Source organism: Clupea harengus, chromosome 25 (genome assembly GCF_900700415.2).
Source record: "Clupea harengus chromosome 25, Ch_v2.0.2, whole genome shotgun sequence".
NCBI classification, from domain to species: domain Eukaryota; kingdom Metazoa; phylum Chordata; class Actinopteri; order Clupeiformes; family Clupeidae; genus Clupea; species Clupea harengus.
The window spans coordinates 2,447,821-2,459,376 of record NC_045176.1 but is presented as its reverse complement, the minus strand read 5'-3'; the positions used below and the strand labels follow the sequence as shown (position 1 = coordinate 2,459,376).

At 50.6% G+C, this 11,556-nt stretch overlaps 1 protein-coding gene across 1 annotated transcript in view; it reads left to right on the top strand.

The window, feature by feature from the left end:
• LOC116219476 overlaps positions 1-11,214 on the top strand; it is a 40,254-nt gene extending 29,040 nt beyond the window's left edge. The window contains exons 9-13 of the mRNA XM_042703681.1: positions 3,980-4,211; positions 6,322-6,508; positions 7,471-7,648; positions 7,680-9,063; positions 9,112-11,214. Coding sequence (XP_042559615.1) covers positions 3,980-4,211; positions 6,322-6,508; positions 7,471-7,648; positions 7,680-9,063; positions 9,112-9,230 — 2,100 coding nt within the window. The 3' untranslated portion in view covers positions 9,231-11,214. The remainder of the gene's footprint in view (positions 1-3,979; positions 4,212-6,321; positions 6,509-7,470; positions 7,649-7,679; positions 9,064-9,111) is intronic.
• Positions 11,215-11,556: the final 342 nt, after the last annotated feature.

Below are 11,556 nucleotides of genomic sequence, written 5' to 3'. Positions count from 1 at the left end.
AGGGATGTCGGCCGTGAGACGTGACGCCATGATTCACGACATGACCAGACAGAATCGATGTGCCGTGGCCGTCTCCACATGTTGATTTGACCTCCTTCTTCTTGAAGATGGGGACAGTGGTGTTGGATTGACCTCCTTCTTCTTGGAGTTTGCCAGGTGTGGTGGGTCAGTTTGCCAGGTGTGGTGGGTCAGTTTGCCAGGTGTGGTGGGTCAGTTTGCCAGGTGACATGGGTCAGTTTGTGCAGTTGCCTGGTTAGTAGGTTAGAAGGTTAGGATCTCAGCAGGAGGTCCATCTAGGCCGGGCCTCTTGTGGTTTTGGAGGGTTAGGGTCGGGGTCTGACAGCTGAGAGGACCTCTGAGAGGACCTCTGTGAGGTCTGGAGATCCATCCAGCAGGGTCGCCGGTAGGAGGTGTGGCGGATGGATTAGCTGGGTTTCTGCTTTTGAGGAGTGTGAATAGTTTTCTTGGGTGTTGTTTCTGTTGCGGGGGCTGGATTTTTATTTTCAATTTAGATCGGATTAGCCGGTGATCAGTTCAGCACTCAGCACCGCTCACAGCCCAGGTTACACACACAAACACATTCAGCACCGCTCATAGCTCAGGTTACACACACACACACACACTCAGCACCGCTCACAGCCCAGGTTACACACACACACACACACACTCACTCACACACTCAGCACCGCTCACATCCCAGGTTACACACACAGACACACAATCACACACACACACTCAGCACCGCTCATAGCCCAGGTTACACACACAGACACACTCGGCACCTCTCATAGCCCAGGTTACACACACAGACACACACAAACTCAGTAGTGTACACTCAGAAGTACTACATCAACAATCCTACTTAAGTAAAAGTAAAAAGGACTTACTTTTAAAATTACTTTAAGTATTAAAAGTAAAAGTACTCACGCAATGGATTGTCTCTCAATGTCTAGGCTGTGCCAATTTGATAAAGAATGCAGATATAGCTACTGGTAATACTTATGCCTCTACAGATGTCACTACTAGTAATAATTACAAGCAACAACATTTGTTTATTGGAAAGGTTGGTGTACTTATTGTGCTTACCCTCTGTAATACTGTTCACACTAACTTACAATTCTGCGTTCAAAGTTATCCACCAGGGAGTATCTGCAAAGTAAATACCATTAGGCCAAACCAATTAAGACAACATGTTATATCTTTAAATCATATATTTAATTGTAAAACTATTCAAAACATTGTGCATGCAACGTGTGCATGCCAGGCAAGAACCAGTCAACTAAAAAGGCAGATCTTACAATGAGGAAATTGGCAATAAATTCATTTTGAGGGAAATGAGAATTTGACCATTTGCCAGGCAGCCAAAAGTTAATTTACATTTAGTCATTTAGCAGACACTTTTGTTCAAAGCAAACAACAAACAAGGCTAACTTCAGTCAGTTCTTTATTGCCACAAGCGGCACACTGCAACACACACGTGTATTTTATGGAGGCGACACAGGACACACACAAACACACGCACACCTGAGGTCGCTGTGAAATGTACGCTCTGCATTTCACCCATCACCCATCCCGGACCGTCCTTCCTCCAGGACCCCCCAGGAGCAGTGGGCAGCTTCTCAACGCCCGGGGACCAAGTGAACTGTCCGTCTCGGTCACGGACGGACAGGAGAATGTTCTGTTTTTGCATGTTTTTTCTGTTGGAGGAAACCCCTTGTGAACACGGGGAGAACATTCAAACTCCACACAGAAAGGCCCAGGAGATATCCCACTTGAGCACTGAAGGTCTGGGGAAGACCTGCCCCCCAAAGCCAACAGCGCCCCATGCGGGAATCGAACCCATGACCTTCTTGCTGTGAGGCGGCAGTGCAAGCACCTGAGCCACTGTGTCTATACACGAGGGAGTGAACAGTGAAAGCTACGAGCAATAGACACCTACTGTAACAATAAATACTACTTTACATAAGAAATAGAAAAAATAAATAGAAAAAAAAAAGTACTAAAGATCAGACCACGAAGGGACTCGAACCCTCAATCTTCTGATTCGAAGTCAGACGCCTTATCCATTAGGCCACGAGGTCTTGAGGAAAAAAAAGAGAGGTATTTTTAGTGTTGGTTTTCTGTAGCTTCTTGTATGTAACATGAAAAAGAAATTTGATTGCAAAAGTTCACTACTGCAAGGTCTGTGCTCTTCTGAGAGGCTTTTGTGTCCTCGATTTTTTGCTGCTTACTGGTTGAAGCACCTTCACCAGCAGGCAATGTCCCTTTCTTTCTGGTTTTAGTTGCAGTCAGGTCATTGTATTGCTTGATAAGTGTTCTGTGCTTTCTCTAAAAAAATAGTAACAATAACAATACACTGTTAATCTTAATCATAATGTATTCAACCTACAACTCAAATTCTCACAACCATAATTTAAAACATTTGCAGGGGCAAGCCTAATTTAACCTGCACCATATAAGCAAAATGCAAGTGCAAACTAATCACCAACACTATTCTAACAACCTAGAAAGACAAGGGCCTTTACTAGAATTTTACGTGGTGTCCTGTGATCACCATCTCTAGTGAAAGACGAGCCACTGTCAGATGAGACAGGCGGAAAGCGCCACTGTTCCAACCAGACCATGACGTCAAGCTAGCACGCTAGTTTGACATAGCTAACCTACCAGCTTTATCTTACCACTACGTTAAATAAATAATGAAGGTACAATCGTGTTATTTTGATGCTATTGCTGTATGTCAACATGAATGTCGATAGATAACAGTATAATATCATGTCAGTAACCGAATTAAATATAATATGCAAAAGTCAGGGACATTAACTTAGCATAGCAAAAACTCCGCTTACCTCGACATGGTTCTTCAAATTTAAAGGCGAATTTTTGAAAGCCAGCAACTCCTTTCATTGAGGCAGACAGGAAATGCACTGAAATCTTCACGAGTCATTCTTGGGGCCTCTAAACTCGAATAATTCTTTTAAATAGGGCCAAGGGTGTCTAAATTCAGAGGGCTCAGTCGAGGCTGACTGGATCCATGTTGAATGATTAGGCTACATATGCAAAGGAGGCAAGTCTACCACTGGTGCTGATGCCAAACGCGTGCTCTGCTATCATTGGAGCTGATAGAGTGTGTGAGTGTGTAGGCAACATTTTGATGAAACTGTTCATAAAATGTAACGAGTAACGACACATATTGTAGAAATGTAGTGGAGTAGAAAGTATAGATAATAGCTGCAAAATGTAACGGAGTAAAAGTCAAAAGTATGCACTATTATTTTTATTTAAGTAAAGTACAGATACGTAAAAATGTACTTAAGGCTACTACTACATTCCACCACTGTGATACATACTTACACACACACACACACACACACACACTATAGTTTGCATGTGTGTGTGTGTGTGTGATGGAATGTTGTGTATTGTGGAATACCTGTGTATTTTGTTTGTGCTGCCAGTGTTATTTGTTAATTAACTTTGCCAAAAAAAGCACTCCTGTCTCTTCCTAAATCTGTGTTCTGCCTCCTCTCTCTCTCCCTCTGTCTCTGTCTCTGTCTCTCGCTCTCTCTCCCTCTCTCTCTCCCTCTCCCCCTGTCTCTGTCTCTCTCTCACACACACACACACATGGGTGCACGTGCACATTCAAGACTTCCAGACTCCCAGTGATCTTTGCCTGAAAAGTTTATTCATGTCACACTTTGGCCAAGTCAACTTGCAACATAACATACCAGTAACATAACATAGCATAGCATAGCATAACATAGCATATCATAGCATAACATAGCATACTTTTTATGTTTCCCCAACTGTTCTCGCAATCCACTGTGTCTGTGTTAGTCCAGAGTAATTAGTGAGTGCTGGTAGTAAGTTGATAGTGAGTAATTAGAGTAATTAGTAAGTGCTGGTAGTAAGTTCATAGTGAGTAAATCAGTGTGTTGGAGTTTGGCTAAGAGCTTGTGTTGCTTTCGTGTTTCCCCCACAGATGGAGGTGACGGGGGAGAGAGGGTGGATCATGGGGGGCCAGCGGGCGGACGTAGACCCAGAGGTCACCAGGGCATCGTCGGGGGCAACGGGTGCCACGGGGCAGGGCTTCACGAAGATGTTCTTCACCAAACTGCGGAGACACACCAGCCTGGAGGGGGCGAGTCCCTACCTCCGCATGAAGAGATGGAGGATAGACAAGAGTCAGAGGGCAGCCAGCCTGGACATGAGAGGTGAGGAGGAGAGGAGAGAGGGATGGAGAAGGGAGGAGAGGAGAGAGGGATGGTGAAGGGAGGAGAGGAGAGGAGAAGGGAGGAGGAGAGAGGAATGGACTAAGCAAGCACAGCCTAGCTATTAAAGAGGGCAAGCATGGGCACGGGCACACACACACACACACACACATACTGATGTAGCACACACACACACACACACACACACACACACACACACACACACATACTGCCGTAGCACACACACACACACACACACACACACACACACACACACACGCATGCACACACACATACTGCTGTAGCACTACATTTGATGTTCTGTTTTGTTTGTCTGATACCAACTACCTGTATAATCAGAAATGCGTTGGCAGTACAAAGTGAGCTTTTGTCATGCCAATAAAGAGCTTTTGAATTTGAATCAAGAGAGAGGAGAGAAGGGAGGAACAGATGGGGATGGAGGAGAGGAGAGAGGGAAGGACAGACGAGAGAGAAAAAAGAGAGAAAAATAAAACGGGAGGATTAAAAAGAGAGAGATTAAAATAACACAAGGAGAAAAAAGAAAAGAACACTGAAGAGAGAGACTGAGGAGAAAGGAGGATAAAAAGAGAGAGATTATGAAAGAGTCGGAGATGAAAGGAGGGAACAGACAGAAGGAGAGAGAGAGAGAGAGAGGGAGGAGAGAGAGAGAGAGGGAAGAGAGAGAGGGAGGAGAGAGAGAGGAGCAGCTTGGCTCTCAGTGTTAATGAAGTGAAGAGAAGTAAGAACCTCTAGAGAGTTCTGCTGGATCTGCTGGAGTGGAGAGGAGCTTATCTGCTCAAGCACAGGAGCGAGGGAGGAGAGAGAGAGAGAGAGAGAGAGAGAGAGGGAGAGGGAGGAGAGAGAGGGAGTAGAGAAAATAGAAATAGTGGGCGAGAGGGGAGAGAAAAAAGAGCAAGAGAGAAAGAAAGAGGAGAGGAAACAGAGCAAGAGAGGAGAGGAGACAGAGAGAGAGAGAGAGGAGAGAAAACAGACTGAAAGAAAGGAGTGGAGACAGAGAGAGAGAGAGAGAGAGAGAGAGAGAGGGAGGAGAGAAAAGCCCTTCCCTAAACTCTCTCTTTAGAGATTTGGACTAGAGGATTCTCTGGAGGTTTCCTACAGTTAAAGATGGCGCCCTGCAGTAGCTGTGAGAAGTCAAGCGCTCGCTAACAGGGCCGGATCTCCAGCAAGGTCTCACCTAGCGCTCGCTAACAGGACAGGATCTCCAGCAAGGTCTCACCTAGTGTTAGCCTGACGATGTCATACTCATAATTCTAGTCAGAATATGAGTCTGATACCGCTCCGTTGGGCTGTGATTATGGGGCGTGTTTCAACCGAACCAGGAAAAAACGTGGTTGATTACGTTAGGGTTGATCATCTGTCCATCATCGTATAAAGCCCGCCCTGACAATTTGATTGGTCTATCTATCTCCTCACAGATTTTTGTGAGGAGATAGTTTCTCCCCAACGGAGCGACACCAGACCGAACTTCCCGACCAAAAATGTTGTGGGCGTGGCTAAGTTCGTCTGGCATCCAGGCTAACCTAGTGTTGGCTTCCTTAGAAACTGTACAAGTGTCCTAATAGGCAAATTGATGCTGTTTTCAAGACAGCATTGTAGGTGTGTGTGTGTGTGTGTGAACAGTGTGTGAACAGTGTGGGTGTGAGGGTGTGTCGAGAGTGCACATGAGTGTGTGTTTATGTGTGTGTTTGTGTGCAAGTTCTGAAATGTGTTAATGTGTTTATTTGTATGTGTCGTTGGTGTTGGAAAATAAAGACCTTGTTCAGGTCATGATTATGTCTGTATGTTTATAAGTGAGGGAGTGTGTGTGTCTGTGTGAGTTTATGTGTGTGTGTTGAGATAGCAAGCAGGGTGTTGTGTGTGTGTTGGTGGTGTTGGATAAAGAGCTGCTTGTTAAAAGAGTGATGTAATCTCTCTCACACACACACACAAACACACACACACACACACACACACACACACCCATCATTAACGTCTCTCCCTTGCTCTCTCCTTCTCTCTCTCTCTCTCCCTCTCACCCCCTCTCTCTCTCTCTTTCTCCCTCCTTCTCTCTCTCTCTCCCTCCTTCTCTCAGGTTCTCCTAAGAGAAGGGCATTTCAGAGGCAGCGTGCGGCTAGTGAGACTCTGGATCAGGAGGAGGCGGAGTCTCGTGCTGTGGGTGGGGACTTGCTGCGCTCCCTAGCCCCGCCTCTTCTCCCTGACCCCGCCTCCCGTCCCAGACGCCTCTCTGCTGGGTCGCTCCCTCCACCAGCGCCGGGGAGGTAGGTAGCCATAGCGTCCCCTCACCCACCCACCCACCATAGCGTCCCCTCACACCATAGCGTCCCCTCACCCACCCACCATAGCGTCCCCTCACCCACCCACCATAGCGTCCCCTCACCCACCCACCATAGCGTCCCCTCACCCACCCACCATAGCGTCCCCTCACCCACCTACCATAGCGTCCCCTCACCCACCCACCATAGCGTCCCCTCACCCACCCACCATAGCGTCCCCTCACCCACCCACCATAGCGTCCCCTCACCCACCCACCATAGCGTCCCCTCACCCACCCACACAGTTCAGCTCTAAACCCAGCCATGCAGTCCTCATACGGCCCTGATCCGGCACAGAGGCTGTATCCTGCCCACAGTCTGCTGTGGTTCAGCCCCGCACATGCTCGTCTACCCAGAGACACACTCTATACACACTCACACCTTCTGTACTGAGAGACGCCATGTTCATGCACGTCTACCCAGAGACACACTCTATACACACTCACACCTTCTAGACTGATAGTCTACCCAGAGACACACTCTATACACACTCACACCTTCTAGACTGATAGTCTACCCAGAGACACACTCTATACACACTCACACCTTCTAGACTGATAGTCTACCCAGAGACACACTCTATACACACTCAAACCTTCTAGACTGATAGACGCCATGTTGATGCAGCTCAAAGTTCTGACATTGTTGAAGATTGTTGGAAGAGTTGTGGTGAGTTATGACCCTGACTCCTATCTCTCTCAATTTCCATCCCTCTCTCTCTCTCTCTCTGTCTCTCTCTCTCTCTGTCCCTCTCTCTCTGTCCATCTATCTCTCTCTCTCTGTCCCTCTCTCTATTTCTCTCTCTCTATCTCTATTTCTCTTTCTCTATCTCTCGTCTATCTTTCTCTCTCTCTCTATCTCTCTCTCTCTCTCTCTATCTTTCTCTCTCTCTCTCTCTCTCTCTGTAGGTTAGAGGTAGAGGTGGTGATAGAGCTCAGCTCAGGTGCAGAGCTTGTGGTGACCCCTGACCTCCCTGTGACCCTGGCTGTGATGTCACACCCCGTGGGGGAGGAGAATGGGCTGGACGTGGGACTGGAGGACGAGGAGCCGGAGGACGATGAGGAAGAGGAGGAGGAGGAAGGTGCGGTGGGAGGTTCAGCAGGAGGCGGAGGCACAGGTGGAGTGGGCGGAGGAGCCGGAGGCTGGGGGGGTCCGGGGGGGCTGCTGCGTAAGAGGGCGGAGGGGCTGGAGAGTGGGGGGGGGGGAGACGCTGGAGCCGACCCCGTACCGGGACATCTGGAGCCTGCGCGCCTCCCTGGAGCAGTACGCCTCCTCCGACCTGAGCTCCAACGACCGCGACTCCACCCGCAGCGACGCCGACAGCCTCTCCTCGCTGGGGGGGGCCACGAAGGCGGGGGGCGCGGTGGGAGTGGGGGCGGGAGCAGGGGCGGGGGCGGGGGCGGCCGCCATGATGTTCCAGTCGCAGGACATCGACGAGGAGCTTCCGTACGACGAGCCTCTGGTGACGGAGATCAGGGAGGAGCAGGAGGAGGAGGAGGACGATGAAGAGGAGGAACAGCGCCGAGAGAGGAGGAGGAGAGGAGGGGGGGACAGCGTGGACTCCGAGAGGGGGGGTAGCGACGGGGAGATGGGGAGCAGGAAGCTTCTGCAGATGGACAGCGGCTACGCCTCCATGGACGCCCCGTGCCGCGCCCCCGAGGAGCTGCGGCTGTTTGGCAGCGGGGGTGGAGCGGGCAGCGGAGGAGGAGGAGGAGGAGGAGGAGGAGGAGGAGGGAAGACGGCCTCCGAGCGGCGGCGCTACTTCACCAGCGCGGGGCGCAAGGGCACCGTGTGTGAGGAGAGCTTTGAGGCGCGACTCCTGCAGGAAGAACCAGACGAGACGGAACTGGAGACGGAGAACCACGCGGAACCGGAAACGGAAAAGCTCTCGGTGGCGCCCGTCGTCATTCCCAAAGAGCCCCGGCCCTCGCCCACCAAGTCCCCCCTGGCCCAGAAACCCGGCTGTTCCGTCGCCGTGACTACAGCATCGACGAGCGCACGGAGGCGCTCTTCAACGAGTTCCTGCGTCACGACCCCCGCCTGGACCCCGGCCCCACCCGCGCTCGCGCTCCCGTCTGCACCTCCGCGCCCAGTGGCAGCGCACCAAGCAGCACAGCGACCCCGGCGGCTCCGTCTCCGCGGCGACCGCGCGCCTCTCGCCCTCGCTGGAGCGGCTCCGCTGGGGCCCGCTGAGGAGGGGCGAGAGCGCCGGGCACCCGCTGGACGCGTCCGCGCCCACCGCCGCACGCCACCACCTCAATCACCACCACCACCACCACCTCCACCTCCACGGCCCGCTCCCGCGCATCGCCAGCGCGGCGGACGAGGAGAACAGCGAGGGGGGAGAGGAGGGCACGGAGGAGCCGCGAGCGGCCGGAGGGAGCGTGGAGGCGAAGGAGGACAACTGCAGCAACAACAACAGCAGCAGCAGCAGCGTCCAAACCACAAGCACACATTCCCAGCTGGGAGAGGAGAGCCGGGAGGAGATAGGAGGTCTGCCCGTGATCCTCACTCCTGGCCCAGAGGACTGTGGGATATTGGAGGACCCGGAGTCGCTGGTGGCAGACAAGATCGCTGCCAACCTGGAGGAGAGGCTGTACGGTGGCCTGCGAAGGACACACGGTGCCCAGGAGCAGACAGTGGTCGTTTCCCACACAACTCCAGATGACACTGCTGAGTAGAGATCCAGGCAGGGCTTAGAAACAGACTGAATTAGGATTCCACTTTGGATTGGGCTAGTGCTGATTTAGAGATTAGGACTCGGGTTAGGGTGGACTGGTACACGCTGGACTGGTACCATCAACCCTAACCCCATTCTGCCAGTGTCTCCAGGAACCCTCACCCAGCACCCCCTCAGACCTGTGCAGTGGAACCGTCCGCATGTGCTCCGCTGATGGAGGCTGTGTTCAGATACCGGTCCAGCTCTAACCTGCATGTCTCCTCCCGAGCTGGCCCGAGTCTGGGCCGAGTCTGGGCCGAGTCTGGGCCGGGTCTGGCTCTCAGTCTAACCCACTCCTGCACACAGCTCCACACTGGATCGTGAGGCCTACCCACGCCCTCGTCTGCCTCTGGACCCGCCGAGATGATCTCAGGTCAGCAGGAAGGCTCCGGGTCAGTGGGAGACACGTCACCCATCGTCACCGGGACTGTGTGGGGGTCAGTCTCCTGTGTGTGCTGTTCCCTCGCTGGTCTCTCTGCGCTGAAGTCACTGTGACATCAGGTGCTGTGGAGTGGCTAAGAGGAGTGATCAAATGCCCCAAAACCCACCCCTCCACCCCTAAACCCACCCCTCCACCCCTAACCCCACCCCAGAGAGCTGCCGGATCTGGGCCGGGTCTGGGCCGGGTCCCACCCAGAGTCGCCTGCTCCCTTGCCTCTCACCTTTCTCCATCAGCTTCCGAAAAGAGAAAAGGAAGAAAAATAAACAAAACAAAAATAAACAAAACAAATGTAACACTGTACACTATGTAGAAACGCTCACACATCCCATATCAGAGAATGAAGAGGTCAGGCTGTTCCCACCAGATATGTAACATCTTGAGATACAGATGAGACGAAAGTGGAGAGGCACCATCTTCAGGAACAAGGACAGGGGCACTGAGCTGGAGGTGTGGTGTTGGGGGGGGGTGTTGATTGGGGGGTATATGGAGGGCAGGGGTATATGATGGGGGGGGGTATATCAAAGCCCCCCGTGGCTATCGCAGTCTAGAGTACCCCTTGCAGCAGGAGTGGGATGTAGCTTATTTCTCACAGAAGCAGGCAGTGGCATGCCCCATTCCTAGGTTACTCATGGTTTATGCAGTGGAGGCTGCTGGGAACCACAAAGCATTATGGGTACAGTGTTTGAGTCATCTTCTAGAACTGTGGAGAAGTCTGAACAATGACCCATGTTGCCCGTGACTGTGACGGCTCAGCCATGTTGCCCGTGACTGTGACGGCTCTGCTTCCCCTCACCTCTCTCCCTCCATGATCAACCTCTATCTGTGGTGAAGAGTAGTTCCTTTACGCATGTTCTGTGTGCGCATATCAACATAGTTCCTATGAGAATGCATCATGTAGATATCATGGAGAAGAAACAAATAGAATTGAAAACATACTGCACTATGGCGGAGGGAAGGAGATGTTGCTTGCTCCCTTCATTCCCAAATGTTTGCCATCCTGCGTATAGACAACATATCAGACGGGGCTGTTTGCCATCCTGCGTATAGACAACATATCAGAGGGGTCTGTTTTCCATCCTGCGTATAGACAACATATCAGACGGGTCTGTTTTCCATCCTGCGTATAGACAACATATCAGACGGGTCTGTTTTCCATCCTGCGTATAGACAACATATCAGACGGGTCTGTTTGCCATCCTGCGTATAGACAACATATCAGAGGGGTCTGTAGGCGGCTCCGCAAGGACCCCGGGGGTCTCAGAAAGAGGCCTTTACACCAACATCACAATTACGTCTGGTTTGTGGGGACTTTTGAGTTTGTACAACCTACGGAGTTCATAGCATTGCATTTATTTATTTGTTTATTTATTTATACCGTTGTTTATTGATTAATGTATGTAACACTTACAATATGTTCTTTGTTTCGGGTTTGCTACACCACTAATGTCATTGGTTTTAAAATAAAAAAAAGTTGATTGAAACTCAAAGCAGCATAATTGTGTGTGGTGTTGCACTGGCCAAGAGTTTTGATGCATAAATATTAACAGCTAATTAGTGTCTCAAGGTAGCATTATATATCACATTGCATGTCACATGAAACTGGAATATGAAATGGGGTTTAAAGAGGACCTCTCATGGTTTTCTGTTTTCCCCTTTCATTTAGTGTGTTATATAACCTTTTGTGCATGTAAACGGTCTGCAAAGTTCTAAAAGCCCGAAGTACACACCAGAGGGAGTAACTCTCTCTCACAGAAACCACTTTTCTCAGCTAGCCTTAAACACCTCATTGGAATTCCAGCCCTTTCCCTTTGTTACATCATGATGCAATCTCGT